Source organism: Schistocerca cancellata, chromosome 4 (genome assembly GCF_023864275.1).
Source record: "Schistocerca cancellata isolate TAMUIC-IGC-003103 chromosome 4, iqSchCanc2.1, whole genome shotgun sequence".
In the NCBI taxonomy this organism is placed as follows: Eukaryota; Metazoa; Arthropoda; class Insecta; order Orthoptera; family Acrididae; genus Schistocerca; species Schistocerca cancellata.
The window spans coordinates 920,709,238-920,728,345 of NC_064629.1; the positions used below are offsets into that span (position 1 = coordinate 920,709,238).

At 43.9% G+C, this 19,108-nt stretch overlaps 1 protein-coding gene across 1 annotated transcript in view; it reads left to right on the plus strand.

Annotated features, from left to right (window-relative positions):
- Positions 1 to 19,108, plus strand: part of LOC126184505 (uncharacterized) — a 240,571-nt gene that overhangs the window by 167,096 nt on the left and 54,367 nt on the right. The window contains exon 4 of the mRNA XM_049926897.1: positions 1,012 to 1,090. Within this exon, the coding sequence (XP_049782854.1) occupies positions 1,012 to 1,090 (79 nt within the window). The remainder of the gene's footprint in view (positions 1 to 1,011; positions 1,091 to 19,108) is intronic.

Here is a 19,108-nt window from a genome sequence, read left to right on the forward strand (position 1 = left end):
TTGTACAAAAAGGTGTGCATTATTCAGGAACACACATTTTCAATAACTTGCCAACAGCCATAAAAAGCTTAACAACCAATGAAATTCAGTTTAAGAGAAGCCTAAAGGATTTATTGGTGGCCAACTCCTTCTACTCCATTGATGAATTTCTCAGTAAAACCAACTGATATATATATATATAACTTCTGCGCAATTTCACTGCAGTAATGTGTTCATTGTAAATGTGTGTGTGTGTGTGGCGTGTGTGTGTGTGTGTGTGTGTGTGTGTGTGTGTGTGTGTAAGTACAATCTAACTTCTGCACCATTTCAGTGCAGTAATGTGTTCATTGTAAATAAGTATTATAGTAGTTGTATTACATGTTTATTACCTTATAAATAAATAAAAAACTTTTTTATTTTAAATTCAGTGCATTAGTATTTGTAAAATGACTTTCATATAGTGTTCATTAAAAAATGACGATCATTCCACTTGGGACCTGTGGAATGGTACATTAGCTTATTTGTTTTAGTTGTAAATATTTGTCATGTATTGTTGTTTTTCTGACATGTTCCACATCCTGGAGGACCTCCTCACTACGGATCAATTGGAATGAAAGTAAATCTAATCTAATCTAATCTGGAAGAAATCATCACAGGTGACGAGACTTGGTGTTATCAATACGTATCTGCCACAAAACGACAAAATGAATCAATTCACATGAAGGGCCAACGCTTTGGCTACATAACGGACACATTTTGACTATGTAACGGACATTCAAGGCCATGTGACGCGCGAATTGAACAATATCCTATAGAACGACTTTTCTGACAGATTCATCTGGTTGTATGAACCTTCTGTGCGTTGCGCTCAAGTGAAGGGAGACTATGTAGAGTACCTGAAGGAGTAAAACCAGCAACTTAATGTTTCTCTATTTTTTGTTTATTCAGTCTCGAAAATTTTTGGAGTGACAGGGTACGTGTGAGGCAGTAAAAACTGTAAGGTAATGTTTGGACTGTTTTTGGCTTTTACAGAAGAAAGCCGCTGGCGGAGGTGCCAAGGGAGGCGAGAAGGGCGGCAAGGGAGGCGGAGAAAAGCCAGCTGGCAAGAAGGGTATGTCAATAGGTTCTCTTTCTCTATCCTCTTTTTACACAAATAGATGCTGCTAATCATCTACATCTACATGATTACTCTGCAATTCACATTTAACTGCTTGGCAGAGGATTCATCGAACCACAATCATACTATCTCTCTACCATTCCACTCCCGAACAGCGCGCGGGAAAAACTAACACCTAAACCTTTCTGTTCGAGCTCTGATTTCTCTTATTTTATTTTGATGATCGTTCCTACCTATGTAGGTTGCGCTCTACAGAATATTTTCGCATGCGGAAGAGAAAGTTGGTGACTGAAATTTCGTAAATAGATCTCGCCGCGACGAAAGACGTCTTTGTTTTAATGACTTCCATCCCAACTCGCGTATCATATCTGCCACACTCTCTCCCCTATTACGTGATAGTACAAAACGAGCTGCCCTTTTTTGCACCCTTTCGATGTCCTCCGTCAATCCCACCTGGTAAGGATCCCACAACGCGCAGCAATATTCTAACAGAGGACGAACGAGTGTAGTGTAAGCTGTCTCTTTAGTGGACTTGTTGCATCTTCTAAGTGTCCTGCCTATGAAACGCAATCTTTGGCTCGCCTTCCCCACAATATTATCTATGTGGTCTTTCCAACTGAAGTTGTTCGTAATTTTAACAGCCAGGTACTTAGTTGAATTGACAGCCTCGAGAATTGTACTATTTATCGAGTAATCGAATTCCAACGGATTTCTTTTGGAACTCATATGGATCACCTAACACTTTTCGTTATTTAGCCACCTGCCACTCCGTACAGCAATCTTTTCTAAATCGCTTTGCAACTGATACTGGTCTTCGGATGACCTTACTAGACGTTAAATTACAGCACCATCTGCGAACAACCTAAGAGAACTGCTCAGATTGTCACCCAGGTCATTTATATAGATCAGGAACAGCAGAGGTCCCAGGACGCTCCCCTGGGGAACACTTGATATAGCTTCAGTTTTACTCGACGATTTGCTACGAACTGCGACCTTCCGGACAGGAAATCACGAATTCAGTCGCGCAACTGAGACGATACCCCGTAGGCCCGCAGCTTGATTAGAAGTCGCTTGTGAGGAACGGTGTCAAAAGGTTTCCGGAAATCTAGAAATACGGAATCAAATTGATGCAATGTAAATCATACGCTAATTTCCTCACGTTTCATATCAAGTAGTACACTTTTCTCTTTCTTCCTCTCATCCTACATCTGCGATTTCAAGATCCAAATTATTGTGAACCACATGGCAGAGGGTATTTTCGATTTTACCGTGTATGAAGCTAGCTTATAAACGTACTGAGGGATGGAACTTTCTAGGAATGACTGGTTCATATGCACGTGTATCCGGCAGTGGCGGCTTGTCGTGGTGGTGCACTTTGCTCACGAAGGAAAACATCAACAAAAGAGAGAAAATCAGTACACTGCTCATGTTTTTTTAATGTCTGATATAAACAGACCGCTCGCTCGTGTCACTCCTGCATCTACTCGTAATAAAACCAAAAGGTCTCCACAGAAAAAAGTATTACTTTTTCAGAATAAAAGGAATTAAAATCAGCTGCAGTTCTATGTACTCAAAAAGTGGTAGGCATGCCTTCCTAACCTTTTCAGCAGGATGATGTTAACGCCGTTCGATTTTGTCTCTGAATTTGGATGTGGTGGTGATCACTTGTACAGGAACTCTGTTCTTCTTTCCTTCATATTTGCAACTCTTCCAATCATTCTTTGATTGAAGTCTGCAATTCCTAAAACGAGGTCTCGTTCAACAGAGAGCACCGCGATTGCTGATAATCTTTCTCGGTCCGTAGTACAGTATTCCACAAGAAGGTTTTGATGCGTATCAGCGAAAAAAAACAACGTTCTGCTTCTAAAATGGTGCAAATGGTTCTGAGCACTATGGGACTTAACATCTGAGGTCATCAGTCCCCTAGAACTTAGAACTACTTAAACTTAACTAACCTAAGGACATCACACACATTGATGCCCGAGGCAGGATTCAAACCTGCGACCGTAGCTGTCGCGCGGTTCCAGACTGTAGCGCCTAGAACCGCTCGTTCTGCTTCTGATGTGGTCATTGGAATTGTAATTATCGCTTTCAGGAGCTGCACAGATTCGCTCAGTGTATCACAAAAATTATTATATGTTATGTAATCCAGAAAGTTAGAAGCTCCACTCATGATTTTGAACTCCTCTCTTACATAAATAACAAAGAGTTCTGTTCGAAGTTTCTTTGCTTCCAAAAAGAGTAGCATTCAATAGCAGCTCTGAAAGGAGTTTCTGGAAAACTGGAAGAGTAAGTAGCGAATTTCTCTGGTAGAAAGAGAGAGGCTGCAACTACGTGTCCAGTGAACTTGAATGTTTCTTTTGCCTCGTAACTTATGACATGACATACTTCTTTTGCCTCTCGCGGTAGATTACACATCGCTGCTCCATCTTCAGTTCTCCCTCTTTTATGGTAATCGTGTAAACCTGTTGAATTTTCACTCACTCCTTCCCTAATGTTCGCAATTTCACGCTGAAAAGCTGTCAGCTGATTTTGTGCGTAAGTTAGGTGAATATCCCTTTTTTGTAGCTAGTTATACAAAATATCGTCATGGATCATCATTTTATGAAAAAATGAAAGCCAAAAAATGAACTTTTCATTCTTCAAAATTGTTACTAAGCCACAGGCTTGGAGAATCGTGTTCTCATTACACAGGTTTCCCCCCTGGCTCATATTATTCATGTACATGATAATATCTACCCTATATTCGAAAACGGTATTGACGCTCCGTGACTGAAAATTCCAATGAGTAGGCACTGAAGGTGGCAGTCGTTTTCGTACTATTTCGTCGAGAACTGCTGTTCTTTGAGGAGATGCTGAGAAGTCCCTGAAGTTTAGTGAAGAATATTCGCAGATTTTTGTTAATGGAAGCGGCTTTAAGCACAATGAGATTCAACTGGTGAGCATAACAATGACTGTATGAAGCATTGGGAAACTGTTCCTTAACAAGAGCCTGCACCCCACGTGACAAACCACTCATGACTGCTGCACCATCATATGTTTTCACTATTAGCTTATGTTGACAATTCCCTAAATGATGATTTATCTGTTCGATGATGGACGTTGCCAAAGAATGTTCATCATGCTTTTCTGGTGCTATGAAGTCCTAAAATCTTTCAACTGGTTTTCTGTAAATGATGTACCTATATACTATAACCATCTGGAAAACACAGGCTACATCACTGCTTTCGTCAGCTATTACGGCCAAAAACTCAGCCACCTTAATTTCCTTTCTAATTTCCTCTTGACAGGCTTGAAGCATGCACTGGAAGAGTTCATTCTGAATGGTTTTTGAGATTCCTTTGAAAACTGTAGCTTTCTCTAAATGCAATTTTAATACAGAGTCTAATTCTGCACTAAAATTAATCAAGGAACGAAAAACACCAGGACTGGAAGATGATTCAGTCTCATCATGTCCTCTAAGGGCAAGTTCCAACGCACCACAGAAACGAATACAGATAATAATTAGATTCAATATGTATCTATTATCGGTAACTTTTTGGCTGTGTAATGCCACGGACCTTCTGTACCCACTGTCTAATTGGGTAGCTATATTTACGTTGGCTGGACTTGCCATATTCAAAACCTTATTTACATAGGCTGAAGAAAGTTCATGTTTTCTAATTTTGTCATGGCGGTGTTAAATGTCACAGACTCCGTGTTTAGGCCATGAAAGATCTCCTCCAAATAATAAACAAGGAAAACAAAATAAGGCATTTTTCATGTTACATCCACACAGCCATTCATGCTTGTTGTACAATTCAGAGTTAAATTTCATATTGAATTGGCGATTTTTCGTTTTAACGGTCTTCGAAATTGTTAAAGCAAGAGTCGGCCTACCTAGGCTCTTGATTTATAATTTTTCTTCAAACTTCCGTGAACTGAAGGGTTCAGAGAGCAATGAAATTACATAATTCATTATTTCACTTATTCACCTGTCACTTGAGCCTCAAAATTCACTGTAGCACACGCTAAAATAACCAACACAACGCCAGGAAATAGTTAGTTCACTCGTGGCTACACCTGAACTGGTAAGGTGGCGTGAGATCTCTCTTTGTTCGAAGATCCGATAGTTCCGTTTTCTTTCAGAAGACTTTGGGCCCACTTACAGCGGCTGGCAGGGTGGCCCAGATGAGGTGTATATATACACACAAGGCCCGCATTCGAGTACAGTGTTGCCAAGCGTTGCCCCGCTCCCTGCACCCCCTCTCAGACACCCTAGTCCGCATTTGCAGTCTACATCTACATCTACATTTATACTCCGCAAGCCACCCAACAGTGTGTGGCGGAGGGCACTTTATGTGCCACTGTCATTACCTCCCTTTTCTGTTCCAGTCGCTTATGGTTCGTGAGAAGAACGACTGTCTGAAAGCCTCCGTGCGCGCTCGTATCTCTCTAATTTTACATTCGTGATCTCCTCGGGAGGTATAAGTAGGGGGAAGCAATATATTCGATACCTCATCCAGAAACGCACCCTCTCGAAACCTGGCGAGCAAGCTACACCGCGATGCAGAGCGCCTCTCTTTCAGAGTCTGCTACTTGAGTTTGCTAAACATCTCCGTAACGGTATCACGGTTACCAAATAACCCTCTGACGAAACGCTCCGCTCTTCTTTGGATCTTCTCTATCTCCTCCGTCAACCCGATCTGGTACGGATCCCACACTGATGAGCAGTACTCGAGTATAGGTCGAACGAGTGTTTTGTAAGCCACCTCCATTGTTGATGGACTACATTTTGTAAGGACTCTCCCAATGAATGGTTGAAATGGCTCTGAGCACTATGGGACTTAACTGCTACGGTCATCAGTCCCCTAGAACTTAGAACTACTTAAACCTAACTAACCTAAGGACAGCACACAACACCCAGCCATCACGAGGCAGAGAAAATCCCTGACCCCGCCGGGAATCGAACCCGGGAACCCGGGCGTGGGAAGCGAGAACGCTACCGCACGACCACGAGATGCGGGCTCTCCCAATGAATCTCAACCTGGTACCCGTCTTACCAAAAATTAACTTTATATGATCATTCCACTTCAAATAGTTCGGCACGCATACTCCCAGATATTTTATAGAAGTAACTGCTACCAGTGTTTGTTCCGCTATCATATAATCATACAATAAAGGATCCTTCTTTCTAAGTATTCGCAATACATTACATTTGTCTATGTCAAGGGTCAGTTGCCACTCCCTGCACCAAGTGCCTATCCGCTGCAGATCTTCCTGCACTTCGCTACAATTTTCTAATGCTGCAACTTCTCTGTATACTACAGCATCCTCTGCCAAAAGCCGCATGGAACTTCCGACACTATCTACTAGGTCACGGTGCAACCCACTGTCACCGTCGGCACATTCCGTCCAACTTCGCTGCGTTCGGCGCGCTACTTCTCCACTAGTATATAATGCTCAGAAGCCAATTACAGTTGAACAAAATTATTCCTTTTGGGGGTAGTGCAAACCTGCAAACCTATACAGTAGCCACCCCTGGTGTACAGTGTAATTAATCTAAAAACATTTTCACCCCCTCAGGCTGCATGAAAATTCTAAATTCATAATCGAGAATCGACCATTAAAAGTTCGTAAATACATTTTCATTGGGCAGTAAGTATCTTTCTTATGGTGTCAGACACGGCACATAGTTCAACGTCTCTCTCGTGTTAAACATATTTTGACAATCCACACTGTCCTGTTATGTGTATAATGGAGATTCCCTATTTGTCTGCCCTACAGCGGATCCCATACTCGAGTACTTTTCCAGGTGAATGCCTTCTTCATCTGCTCTGATCAAAAAGCACATACACTCGCAACGTCTACATTCTTCTGTATCAGCAACCAATCGCCTCGACGTAAGCTGCCCATTGTATTGTATTATATGTTAACCGGGGACCTCGAAACGACAAAGCGGCTTCGTCCCCGCCGCAGCCGCAGTGGTCCACAACCCCACGACGACTACCACAGTCCACTGCACCCCTCCGCCACCCCACACCAAACCCAGGGTTATTGTGCAGTTGGGCCCCCGGTGGACCCCCACGACTCACACCAGACGAGTGTAACCCCTATGTTTGCTTGGTAGAGTAATGGTGGTGTACGTGTACATGGAGAACTTGCTTGCGCAGCAACTGCCGACATAGTGTAACTGAGGCAGAATAAGGGGAACCAGCCCGCATTCGCCGAGGCAGATGGAAAACCGCCTAAAAACCATCCACAGACTGGCCGGTTCACCGGACCTCGACACAAATCCGCCAGGCGGATTCATGCCGGGGACCAGGCGCTCCTTCCCGCCCGGAAAGCCGTGCGTTAGACCGCACGGCCAATCAGGCGGGCACAAGCTGTACATTACTCCAGCGTTAGCAAAAAAATGGTTCAAATGGCTCTGAGCACTATGGGACTTAACAGCTATGGTCATCAGTCCCCTAGAACTTAGAACTACTTAAACCTAACTAACCTAAGGACAGCACACAACACCCAGTCATCACGAGACAGAGAAAATGCCTGACCCCGCCGGGAATCGAACCCGGGAACCCGGGCGTGGGAAGCTAGAACGCTACCGCACGACCACGAGCTGCGGACCCAGCGTTAGCAGCTACGATTCATTATAACACTGATTATAGTCGTAGTCTACTATTAAATTTAAAATATTTAGTCACCTGTTAGGTTTTAATATGCTTATGATTATGAAAGGCATCGTCTATGATAGACAATCAAATACCTTTATGGGTGTGACAGGCAAGTAAAATACGTTTACACGTGGAAAACATATCCATACATATTATAACAGTATTTGTATGTATTTATGTATATTCCAAGTGTCCTCCTAAACCACTGGCTCTATTTTAATCCTCCGTCGGTCGCACCTGGACGAAAAAAGCACAACTACAGTTAAAGGCGAACAGTGGTGCCCCTCCCCAGTACTCTCCTGGGTTGGGAATGTCTTACCGACCACCCATCACTGTTGTCGCTACGTAGTCACGGGAGCTGGAGCCAGAGAAAGTGGCCAAGAAAACACATTTCGACCGAAGACGTCACACTTCCTGAGTTCGTATCTTGAATTTTTTTCTTGCATTCATCTTTATTCATTATATTTCATGAGTTTATAAAGTTATTTTGTAGTATTTCTAGATAACAATGGTGTCCCATGAGGTTTGCGGAATTTGCACATTGCGACTGAACTCGTTATGACGAAACTAATTCATTTCGTTTGTCCTCTGTTCCAGAAATGGTTCAGATGGCTCTGAGCACTATGGGACTTAACATCTATGGTCATCAGTCCCCTAGAACTTAGAACTACTTAAACCTAACTAACCTAAGGACAGCACACAACACCCAGTCATCACGAGGCAGAGAAAATCCCTGACCCCCCCCGGGAATCGAACCCGGGAACCCGGGCGTGGGAAGCGAGAACGCTACCGCACGACCACGAGCTGCGGACTCTGTTCCAGATTTTTGGACAATATGGCGAAGAGAACGTTCGATCTGAGTAACGAGAAAGATGTCGATGATGTAATAAGACTTTTGGCAGCTGATAATGCCGAAGATCCAATGCTAACAAAAGATTTAGGTGAAGAAAGCGATATTGCGTCAGAAGATGGCGTTGAAGAAAGAAAAGATGAGCAAGAGTTTAGTGACAATCCTGACGATGAAGAGGCTTGTGATACTGAAGAAGAGGCACTGTTAGGGAAGGATAAGAAGAGCAAATGGAACAAGAAGCCACCGAATAGGGGAAGGCGCAGAGGACCAGAAAATATTATCACTTACCTTCCAGGAGTCGTAGGAGCAGCTAGACTGGCGAAAACTTAAGCTGAGTGTTGGAATCACTTTTTCACTGATGCCATGCTTGAAATGATGGTGAAATACACCAATCAGTAAGTCGAGAGCATCAAGGGGAATTTTGCTCGAGCGAGAGACATTACGTCAACAGATACGACTGAAGTTCGGGCGTTTGTTGGTTCACTGTACCTTGCAGGAGCCTATAAGGCCAATCGTCAAAGTTTAGAAGAGCTTTGGGGACGTGAAAACGATGGTATTGAAAAATTTGGCCTGGGTATGAGCCTAAGACGCTTTAAAACCTTGGTCAGGTGCCTTCGCTTTGATGATCGCAATTCTCGAGAGCAAAAGGAAGATTGACAGGCTCTGTCGTATTCGTGAAATCTTACAATTATTTGTCGAGAATTGTCAAAAGAGCTATTCTGTTGGAGAGAACGCCACCATCGACGAAATGCTCCCAGGTTTCAGAGGAAGATGCCCTTTTCGTCAGTACATTCCTTCGAAACCCAGCCAGTATGGTATCAAACTGTTCACCCTCGTGGATGCAAAGATGACCTACACATACAACTTGGAAGTGTACACTGGTAGGCAGCCTAAAGGTCCTTTCAGGGTGAGAAACAAACCACCTGACGTCGTCAAACGAATGGTTCAGCCCTTACTGTGAAGTGGACGAAATATCACGTCAGACAACTGGTTTACCGACTTTGCGCTTGTTGATGAACTCAAAAGCCATAATCTCACCTATGTCGGTACGGCAAGGAAAAACAAGAGAGAGTTGCCTCTAGCCTTTGTGAATGTGAAAGGAAGGAAACAGTATGACAGTATGTTCGGGTTCAACGATGGGAAAACTCTGGTCTCGTACATTCCAAGAGAGAAAAAAATGTTCTCGTTTCTTCCCTTCATAACGACGATGCTATTGATCCTTCATCTGGACAGGTCAAGAAGCCAGTGATCATAACATTTTACAACTCCACAAAAGGTGGAGTGGATACTGCAGACTAGATGTGTTCAACTTATGATGTATGTAGAAACAACAAGCGTTGACCTCATCATCTATGTTGGCAATGATCTTGAACCATTGCGCAGGAGGGTGTTTCTCAAAAAGTTGGTTCACGAGCTTACTCTCCCAGAGCTGCAGAGAAGGAGCCAGAAGAGGCATGGAATCCCATCTAGTCTCCAAATCTGCCTGAGGAATTTCAACCCCAAAATGTACTTTGATAATGATGACCATAAAGACGAACCACCCTTCAAGAGGCGTAGGTGTGTGCCTTGCACGAGTGAAACTGGTTTTAGGAGGCTTAACGTGTCTAGGTGTCTGTGTTGCGCCTAACCGATATACAATAAACACGCAAACGACTTCTGCGATGAGTGCAAAGTTGCCATTCTTCCAACTTTTTCTGAGGAGCCTAAATCCAGCGAATCTGAGGAGGACTGAGGTCCCTAGGAACAGACTGAAGTGCCTATGTGGTTTCGTGTGTTTTCTTTTAATGTTTATGTCACTATTCAGTCAAAATTTTGACTCAAGTACAGTGGAGGGCTAAAAAATAGTTGTTTTCAAAATCGTGTGTTTTAAGCAATAAAAATCTTCATTCATTCAATTCTTTTTTTTAATCTCTTAATCTAGATCCTAAAGAAGGTTAATACAAAGGGATTTCCACCTAATTCAAAACGAGATGGGAATTACGACAATTTGAAATGTGTACTTTTTTGGCGCATTGCGACTGAACGAAGTTACGAAAAGGTTGCGACCGTCGGAGGGTTAACCAGACTTGGTATACGTATCAGTTACTGTCAGCAAATAACCACTACCCGCCTCTCAAAGGGGTTGGGATGAAAAAGTATCGTAGCTCACGACGTGCAAGTAGCCAAACTATTTTCATCCAATATTGAGGATGAGACCACTTAGTGACTTGCAGCAAGTTTTGCACATAACTTCAAACGTTTACGAGACTTTTTCTCGCTGACAGCCCCAGCAAAATGAAGAGAAGGAAAAAGTTTATCACTTACTCTATTTTCGCTGTATATGCAGTAAAACTGTCGTATCAGGAATGACGTTTTAATTAATTACTTATTTACTGCTAACTCTATTTGCAAAAAAAAATTGCAGACAGTATTCACACATACCACTGAATGTAGCTGTAAAAATATATGATTGTACAACACATACACTCCTGGAAATGGAAAAAAGAACACATTGACACCGGTGTGTCAGACCCACCATACTTGCTCCGGACACTGCGAGAGGGCTGTACAAGCAATGATCACACGCACGGCACAGCGGACACACCAGGAACCGCGGTGTTGGCCGTCGAATGGCGCTAGCTGCGCACCATTTGTGCACCGCCGCCGTCAGTGTCAGCCAGTTTGCCGTGGCATACGGAGCTCCATCGCAGTCTTTAACACTGGTAGCATGCCGCGACAGCGTGGACGTGAACCGTATGTGCAGTTGACGGACTTTGAGCGAGGGCGTATAGTGGGCATGCGGGAGGCCGGGTGGACGTACCGCCGAATTGCTCAACACGTGGGGCGTGAGGTCTCCACAGTACATCGATGTTGTCGCCAGTGGTCGGCGGAAGGTGCACGTGCCCGTCGACCTGGGACCGGACCGCAGCGACGCACAGATGCACGCCAAGACCGTAGGATCCTACGCAGTGCCGTAGGGGACCGCACCGCCACTTCCCAGCAAATTAGGGACACTGTTGCTCCTGGGGTATCGGCGAGGACCATTCGCAACCGTCTCCATGAAGCTGGGCTACGGTCCCGCACACCTTTAGGCCGTCTTCCGCTCACGCCCCAACATCGTGCAGCCCGCCTCCAGTGGTGTCGCGACAGGCGTGAATGGAGGGACGAATGGAGACGTGTCGTCTTCAGCGATGAGAGTCGCTTCTGCCTTGGTGCCAATGATGGTCGTATGCGTGTTTGGCGCCGTGCAGGTGAGCGCCACAATCAGGACTGCATATGACCGAGGCACACAGGGCCAACACCCGGCATCATGGTGTGGGGAGCCATCTCCTACACTGGCCGTACACCACTGGTGATCGTCGAGGGGACACTGAATAGTGCACGGTACATCCAAACCGTCATCGAACCCATCGTTCTACCATTCCTAGACCGGCAAGGGAACTTGCTGTTCCAACAGGACAATGCACGTCCGCATGTATCCCGTGCCACCCAACGTGCTCTAGAAGGTGTAAGTCAACTACCCTGGCCAGCAAGATCTCCGGATCTGTCCCCCATTGAGCATGTTTGGGACTGGATGAAGCGTCGTCTCACGTGGTCTGCACGTCCAGCACGAACGCTGGTCCAACTGAGGCGCCAGGTGGAAATGGCATGGCAAGCCGTTCCACAGGACTACATCCAGCATCTCTACGATCGTCTCCATGGGAGAATAGCAGCCTGCATTGCTGCGAAAGGTGGATATACACTGTACTAGTGCCGACATTGTGCATGCTCTGTTGCCTGTGTCTATGTGCCTGTGGTTCTGTCAGTGTGATCATGTGATGTATCTGACCCCAGGAATGTGTCAATAAAGTTTCCCCTTCCTGGGACAATGAATTCACGGTGTTCTTATTTCAATTTCCAGGAGTGTAGTAGAGGAGGTTAGACGTCATAAACGCTAAGATGCGGGAAAAGCTGCCGTATCGTGCATGATGTTTTAATTTATTAGTTCTGTACTACTAACCCTACTCGCAACGAATTTCTCGAACAGTATCCGCAAATACAACTGGATGTACCTGTAAAATTATATCATTGTACGACACATACTTCAAAAAAGATGACGTCATAAACACTGAACAGTGTAAAAGCGAATGTGACTTTACAGGTGAAATATGTGTACAAATGTGAGAGAAACATGTTAAATATATATGAAATATATGTGACAAGTGTGTATGCAGGCAAAGCCGCTAGTACGAAGCTGCACTTAAAACCCTGGACCGATTTCAACCAACCTTAGTACACATATTACTTACTATCTGGAAAGAAATAATCTTGGGGTGATAACCAGCAACCTGCTGTTATGGTGTGAGTGATAACAGGGAGAGAGAAGAGGGAGAAGGACACGGACAGACAGAGAAGGAAAAAGAGGCTACTGTTCCAGATAGAAGGGAGGAAGAGATTGACAGAGAGGGGGGCGGAGAAATGGACAGAGGAAGGGAAGAGGAGTAGATGGACAGAGGGGGAGGATCAAATGGGCAGAGAGCAGGGGTGGAGGAGCTAGACAGAGAAAGGGGAGAGGAGCAAACGGACAGAGAGAGAGGGACTGATAGAGGACTGAAATAAGCACAGACCTGGGCAACGTCGGATACTCCACTAGCTGGTATATGAAGTAGACCTTCGGGGATAATAAATTATGCGATGAAAGAAAACACGTGTCAATGCAGAAAAACAAACAGGAACTAAAACGATGAGTGATTCTTACTCTTATTCTACCTCTAATAGTGTCAGAGTTGTGGACACTATTATACGGCAGTATGATCTACTCACGATGCCATGCGGGACGTGGGGTGTGTACTATCAGTTTGTTAGTGACTGTGAAATCGGAAAACCTCTGTTATCACTTATAATCTTTATTCCTTGAGCGTCTCGTACACTAATTGCTGATGGCAACTCAAAGGCATGTGTCGATCCCCAGGCAGCCGTGGCTACCTCAGCAATGCAAAAGCCACCAGCTGAGAACGCCAGTTGGTTGTGTGCTGCCTCAGTGAAGAACGCTGGCTAGGAGACTCAGAGGCCGGTTGGAGTCACCCTGACGGCAGCCCTATTCGGATGGCGCTAGTTCCGTCCCCAGCAGCGTCAGGTCTAACAGCTGCCCGTACACTGAAAGCTAGTGGAGTTGGGGCTAGATACAGACAAGGCCGGGCAACCAACATCGGTCCGTCGGCTGGTGTGGAGTCCATCTCGGTGTTGGTAGCAGCTGAACACAGAAACATATTGATACGTCTAAACGGTTAATATTTGTGGTAGATTTGCACCGCTTTGCTATGACCGTACACTGCCTCCAGTCACGTAGCGTCAGAGGCGGTACAGTGTCAGGTACCAGCATGAGGTAATTCAGCTCGCCACTGAGGTCCGCACCACGCTCCCTCAGTCACATTTTGGCCCTAGCAGCGAAATTAGCCATGCAGCTAGCTGCCTGCCTGGCTAAGGGTCGTGAAGTGCGTTCGGAGGGTTGTTGACGCAACAGTATCGTGAATGGAGGTGTTGCTACAGGATACAGGGATTTAGAACACATTTCATTGCTCAAATATCTGTTACCCACACTACGTTATAAAAAGTAAGTAGAGTTGTGTGGCATGATTGGCTGGGAGACCCTAAGGAGTAGGTTCAGCCACCTAGTTTCAAAGATTTATTTTCTTTCCTTCTAGCATATAATGGCATCTTTCCTTTGTAGTGTGTGAGAGTTGTGTGTTAATTGTATCTGTTGAGAGTAGATGACTGTTAAAAGTTGTGGTAGAGTGCGGTGTCATGTTTGCGTTGTATGATGATGAGAGAAGGGAGAGAGTGGAAGACTGTGCAGCAAAAAGCCTACTTCTCTCGAGTAGTACCAAGCCCCTCCGGCAGATGGATCACCATCAACAGTATCATATACCTTCACTTCGCAGGAAATGGACGCAAAATCTATTGATCAGGAACTTCTTGCCATTAACTCTCCTTGTTGTAACCACGACTACTTGTCGACTAAAAGTCACCTTTCTGTAAAATTTTGAAAACTAAGCTGTTAGTTGACGTTCGGATTAGATAGTTTACACAGAACCTTCTTTTATAATTTCTAAGCTTTTTGGTGAGTGTACCTTTAAAATTGTTAAGCTTTTAATTTAGTACTTTTTGTTAACTCGATGTTGTATAACAAACGACTGTTTCTCTGTATGTTCCTTTCGTCTTAATAAATAGCAGATATCTGATGATGGTATTAGCTGATACGTCTTAACAAATAAAGAAATTTTAATTAGCAATTTAGATGGTTCAATATTCATAATGATCGTGGACTCATACAGGAAATTCATTTCCTTTACTAATTATAGAACTTGATTGAACGGGACCAGAAACGACTGGAGTGGTCTTTCTTTCAATTTCTTCCTGTATTTAACAGTTCTGCCATTTCATCTCTCTCTTCCGCCTTAAGTGACTGATTTAGTTTCTTTGTGATTAACACAGAAGATTTTATGTGTTATTTTTTAGTGGCGTCCACTCGAGTGGACGTTTCTGAGCGTTATTCATTCTCTTGCTAAACCATTCATGAGGGTCGACGACTTTTCATATAGTGGCGGTGAGAGACTTCTGAGAATAGCTGGCACGGAGTCAGCTCGAGCTGCCACCGTAGTCACTGAGCTGACGTCACTTGTACGCCACGAATAAAAGCAGTCTCGACACTTTTTGGACGGACTTTGCTTTTATCTGTCACGGTGATGATGTTTCAGGTGTGATATTGTGGGTCTTGGCAGCGCTTTTCAGGTAACGAAAGAACATAAGGTCACACAAGGAGACGCAACACAGTCATTATAATGCATATACGGATGAAAACTGCAAAGTAAAGATTAATAGTTGCAGCCATGGCGAGCTGCTCACGGCCGTCAGAAGTCTACAGTCTGAAGGGATAAAAGGTCTCGTGTTCTCATGCAAGAAGTGCGAAATTGTGAAGGAAACATTAAAAAGGAGAGTTTTATGTTCGTAATAGATAAATCCAGATTTCAACCAGAACAATCCGATATTCTTATGCCACTTATTAAGTTTACGTTGAGAAGTGACACTATATGAATTAGTCTGTATTATTTAAATATGTGTTCAGTTTTTTTAAATGGATAGCTGAAAGATGCATGGCTTCTCAGCTAACTCACTAGAAATTTTCTTTAATTCGATACGTAGAATGATCACTGTAACGTGCTAATATCTATAAAAAAGGGAATTACTTTACAATCTTACTGCAGCATATGTTAAGAAAAAGAATAAAGGATCTACGTTATAACATGTCTGGAGGGTAGTGCCAGCCAAGCAGAACGTGAGGTTTCGATTTTTCGACCGACGTGCAGGCTTTTCCAAATAGCAGCACGTTAGAGCCGTCTAAATTTTTTACAACTTCTGTTCATAAAATGACGTGTAACATAGTTCAACGACATAGGGCGGAATTAGGATACTCGACTCGTACTGGGATCCGGTCCCATTTGACTAGTACGATTTAGCTAGTCTCTTGTTTACTAACCAAGGTAATCGTTTGCACAAATATTTCATTGGATACTGAATGTGAGACTCGAACCTATGGCCACATTCCCTGAAATCGTGTTTCAAACCCTATAATTCGAAATGCAGTTGTTTCTGCCTGACAATATCCACATGCTTTCACAATGAAGTACCCAAGATAAATGATATGCGTGTGCAGACAACTGAAGTGTAATCGAACTTATTAAATTGGGATATCTTCTATCCTTTGTAATGATTAATCGAGCACCTGAGTTTAAAATTTGCAGTGTATGAAGTGCTTTTCGATTAACACGTATTAAAGAAATCATTATGTTTTTAGGTACTTCAATAGCGGTCTTAGTCCTGGTCAGGTAGCATCGTATTTGAATAAAGTCACTGAATATTCCTTTTATATTTTGATTCGTTCCTCCAGGGTTACGAGACGCATATTTAGTTGGCGTTCGTTTACGGAAAGAAACAGTGTGGTTTTGTCAGCAGTGGGAACTGGCGTTGCTGCTGGTAACGGAAGAAACCATCCGCTGGGAACGTGTAGCCCCAGGCAGGCGATAATTCTCTCCCTCTGACTCGCCCGCCCTTCACACACACACACACGCACGCACACACACGCACACCTATTGACGCTCTCGCCACCCAACCCCGAGGAGGCAAAAAATGCTGTAGGGGTGTTTTTATATACCAACAGCGGTCCGGAGGTCCTGCAACCCGTGGGGCTCCTAGCCACAGCACAACGAGAATCGGCGTTTTCCAGAGAGAGTGGAATGCAACTATACTTTTCCGTTAGTTCCGTAAATCGTTTGACATCGGTATCGTCTGCGGCTATAGTCCTTGGCATGTGAACCTTGTATTTGACTAGCCCTTTTGTTAAAGAATAGTGTAACACGAGACTGTGTTATATTGATATAATGTATGTTTTATTTAATAGAGAAAGCGTCTATATTCCGTTCAATCGTCTCGGATACGTAAATAATATCCCTTTAACGTGAAATGTGTTGGTTACGATCAACAGGCTAGCAAAAATGAGGAGAATAACAGACGAACATTTTACTTGGCAGCAGAAAACGGCAAAGTATTCTCGGGAAGACTGTGCATATTATTCCGGCGTGTCTGAGTTTTTAAAGGTTCAAAAGTCGGCCTTCTTAATGCTTGTTAGAGTGGTGACGCAACTGTATACACTAAACGTTTACTTCACCCCTTCTCACACAAGAAGATGATCCAACAGTTATCATCCCCGGAACCTGGCGGGATTTGCAGCGAAATCACTGAATGCAACGCATACCATTTAGAAATCTTCGAATACTCCGTGTGAAGCACCAATTTTCTACGTCATTCATGGCCCGCATCATTGATGCAATGCGGGTTCCCTCTTCAGCAATGTGTACTTTTTTAAAATTTTTATATTATTTACATAAAATCTGTGAAGATAACGTCAAACAAAATTTTATTCCGCCAACCTAAACTCTAAGAGATGGTACACAATCTGATTTGTGTACTATTATCTGAACAACGTAGTATACAAGGGCTCAGAAACAATCTGATGAGCTTCTAAGGGCGTTGCAGGGTAGTTTGTGCTGGGAAATAATTTTTAAGAAAAAAATTCAATATATTGCGCCGTTTTCGTGTGAATTTGCACTGAAGTTAGCCAGTCAGGCAGTTGCAAGTGGAAATTCAAGCGGCCCGCCAGATACAATCAGTGCCGTTAGTGTCACAGCGTAGATGATAGCGCCGGGACTGCAGTCTTTGGTTCAGCTTTAATCCTCACAACTGTCCCATATCCAGTTTTTTATCCCTCTCTTTTTCGGTTTTAGGAAACCAGACGAAGTACACGTTTGGCGACACCGTCTCTGGCAGGCCACTTGAATTTGCGCACGCAACGTCCTGCTTGGCTAACATCAATACTAATTAACTCGGAAACGGTGCAACGTTTCAGTTCTTTTTCTTAACAATTATTTCTCAGCACAACCTACCTTCCAACACCCTTAAAAGATTTTCAGACTGTTTCTGACCACCTTGTATACGAGTCAAGACGTTAAAACTACACATCATAATTGAATTTTTTTTGCTCCATTAAAATAACACGGAAGAACCACTGTTTAGACAAGTTAATAGTTAACTGACACCTCGTGTTTGGTGTCCATTCCAAACAAGAAAATTAACTCACCGGTTTGACTATGCACTCAAGATTCAGGAGAGTCATGTCGCGGAGGCGACTGCTGTGTCGATTCGGCTCAAGATCGTAAAGAATCGGCTCTCAGTATGGTTTTCATGCAGTAGTGAGCTAGATAAGCCTTCCGCCTCACATACGTTTTGTACAAACAGAAAGAACACGAAAAGACATGTCTATATTAGGGCACTAAAACGCAGACAGATTTCAACACCTATACATCCATCTGGAGATTTAGCACTTGGACGGATGGCCCTTCAGGTCTGCCGAGCGGGGTTCGCTCAGCCCTTGTGCCGCCAGTTGAGGAGCTACTTGACTTGAGGTAGCGGCTCCGGTCACGAAAACTGACAACGGCCGGGAGAGCGGTGTGCTGACCACATGCCGCTCCATATCCCCATACAGTGATGCCTATCGTCTGAGGACGACACGGCAGTCGGTCGGTACCGTTCAGCCTTTCGAGGCCTGTTCGGACGGAGTCCAATGCAATGTCATATTCTGGCGCCGTTCCCCCAAACTTTTTCTGAAATTAAAATTTGCATTTTTAGAGCCAAAGTCTTCACATCATTCTTATGACTACTGTTATTAAGTGGAAAATTATGATGGCCACTAAGGCGACAGACTGTTACCAGTTTCTTTGACAAATAACAAATAATGCAAACAAAACACCTTAATCTCTGTATCTACAAACATATTCGAAAAGCCTTCCTACGGTACATGGTGGAGGGTACCTTGCACCACGGTTAGGCATTCCCTTTTGTGTCCCACTCAGAACAGAACGAGGGAAAAACGGGTGCCTATTTTTTCCGTACGACCCCTGTTTTCTCATATCTTGCCTTCGCGGCCCTTACATGACA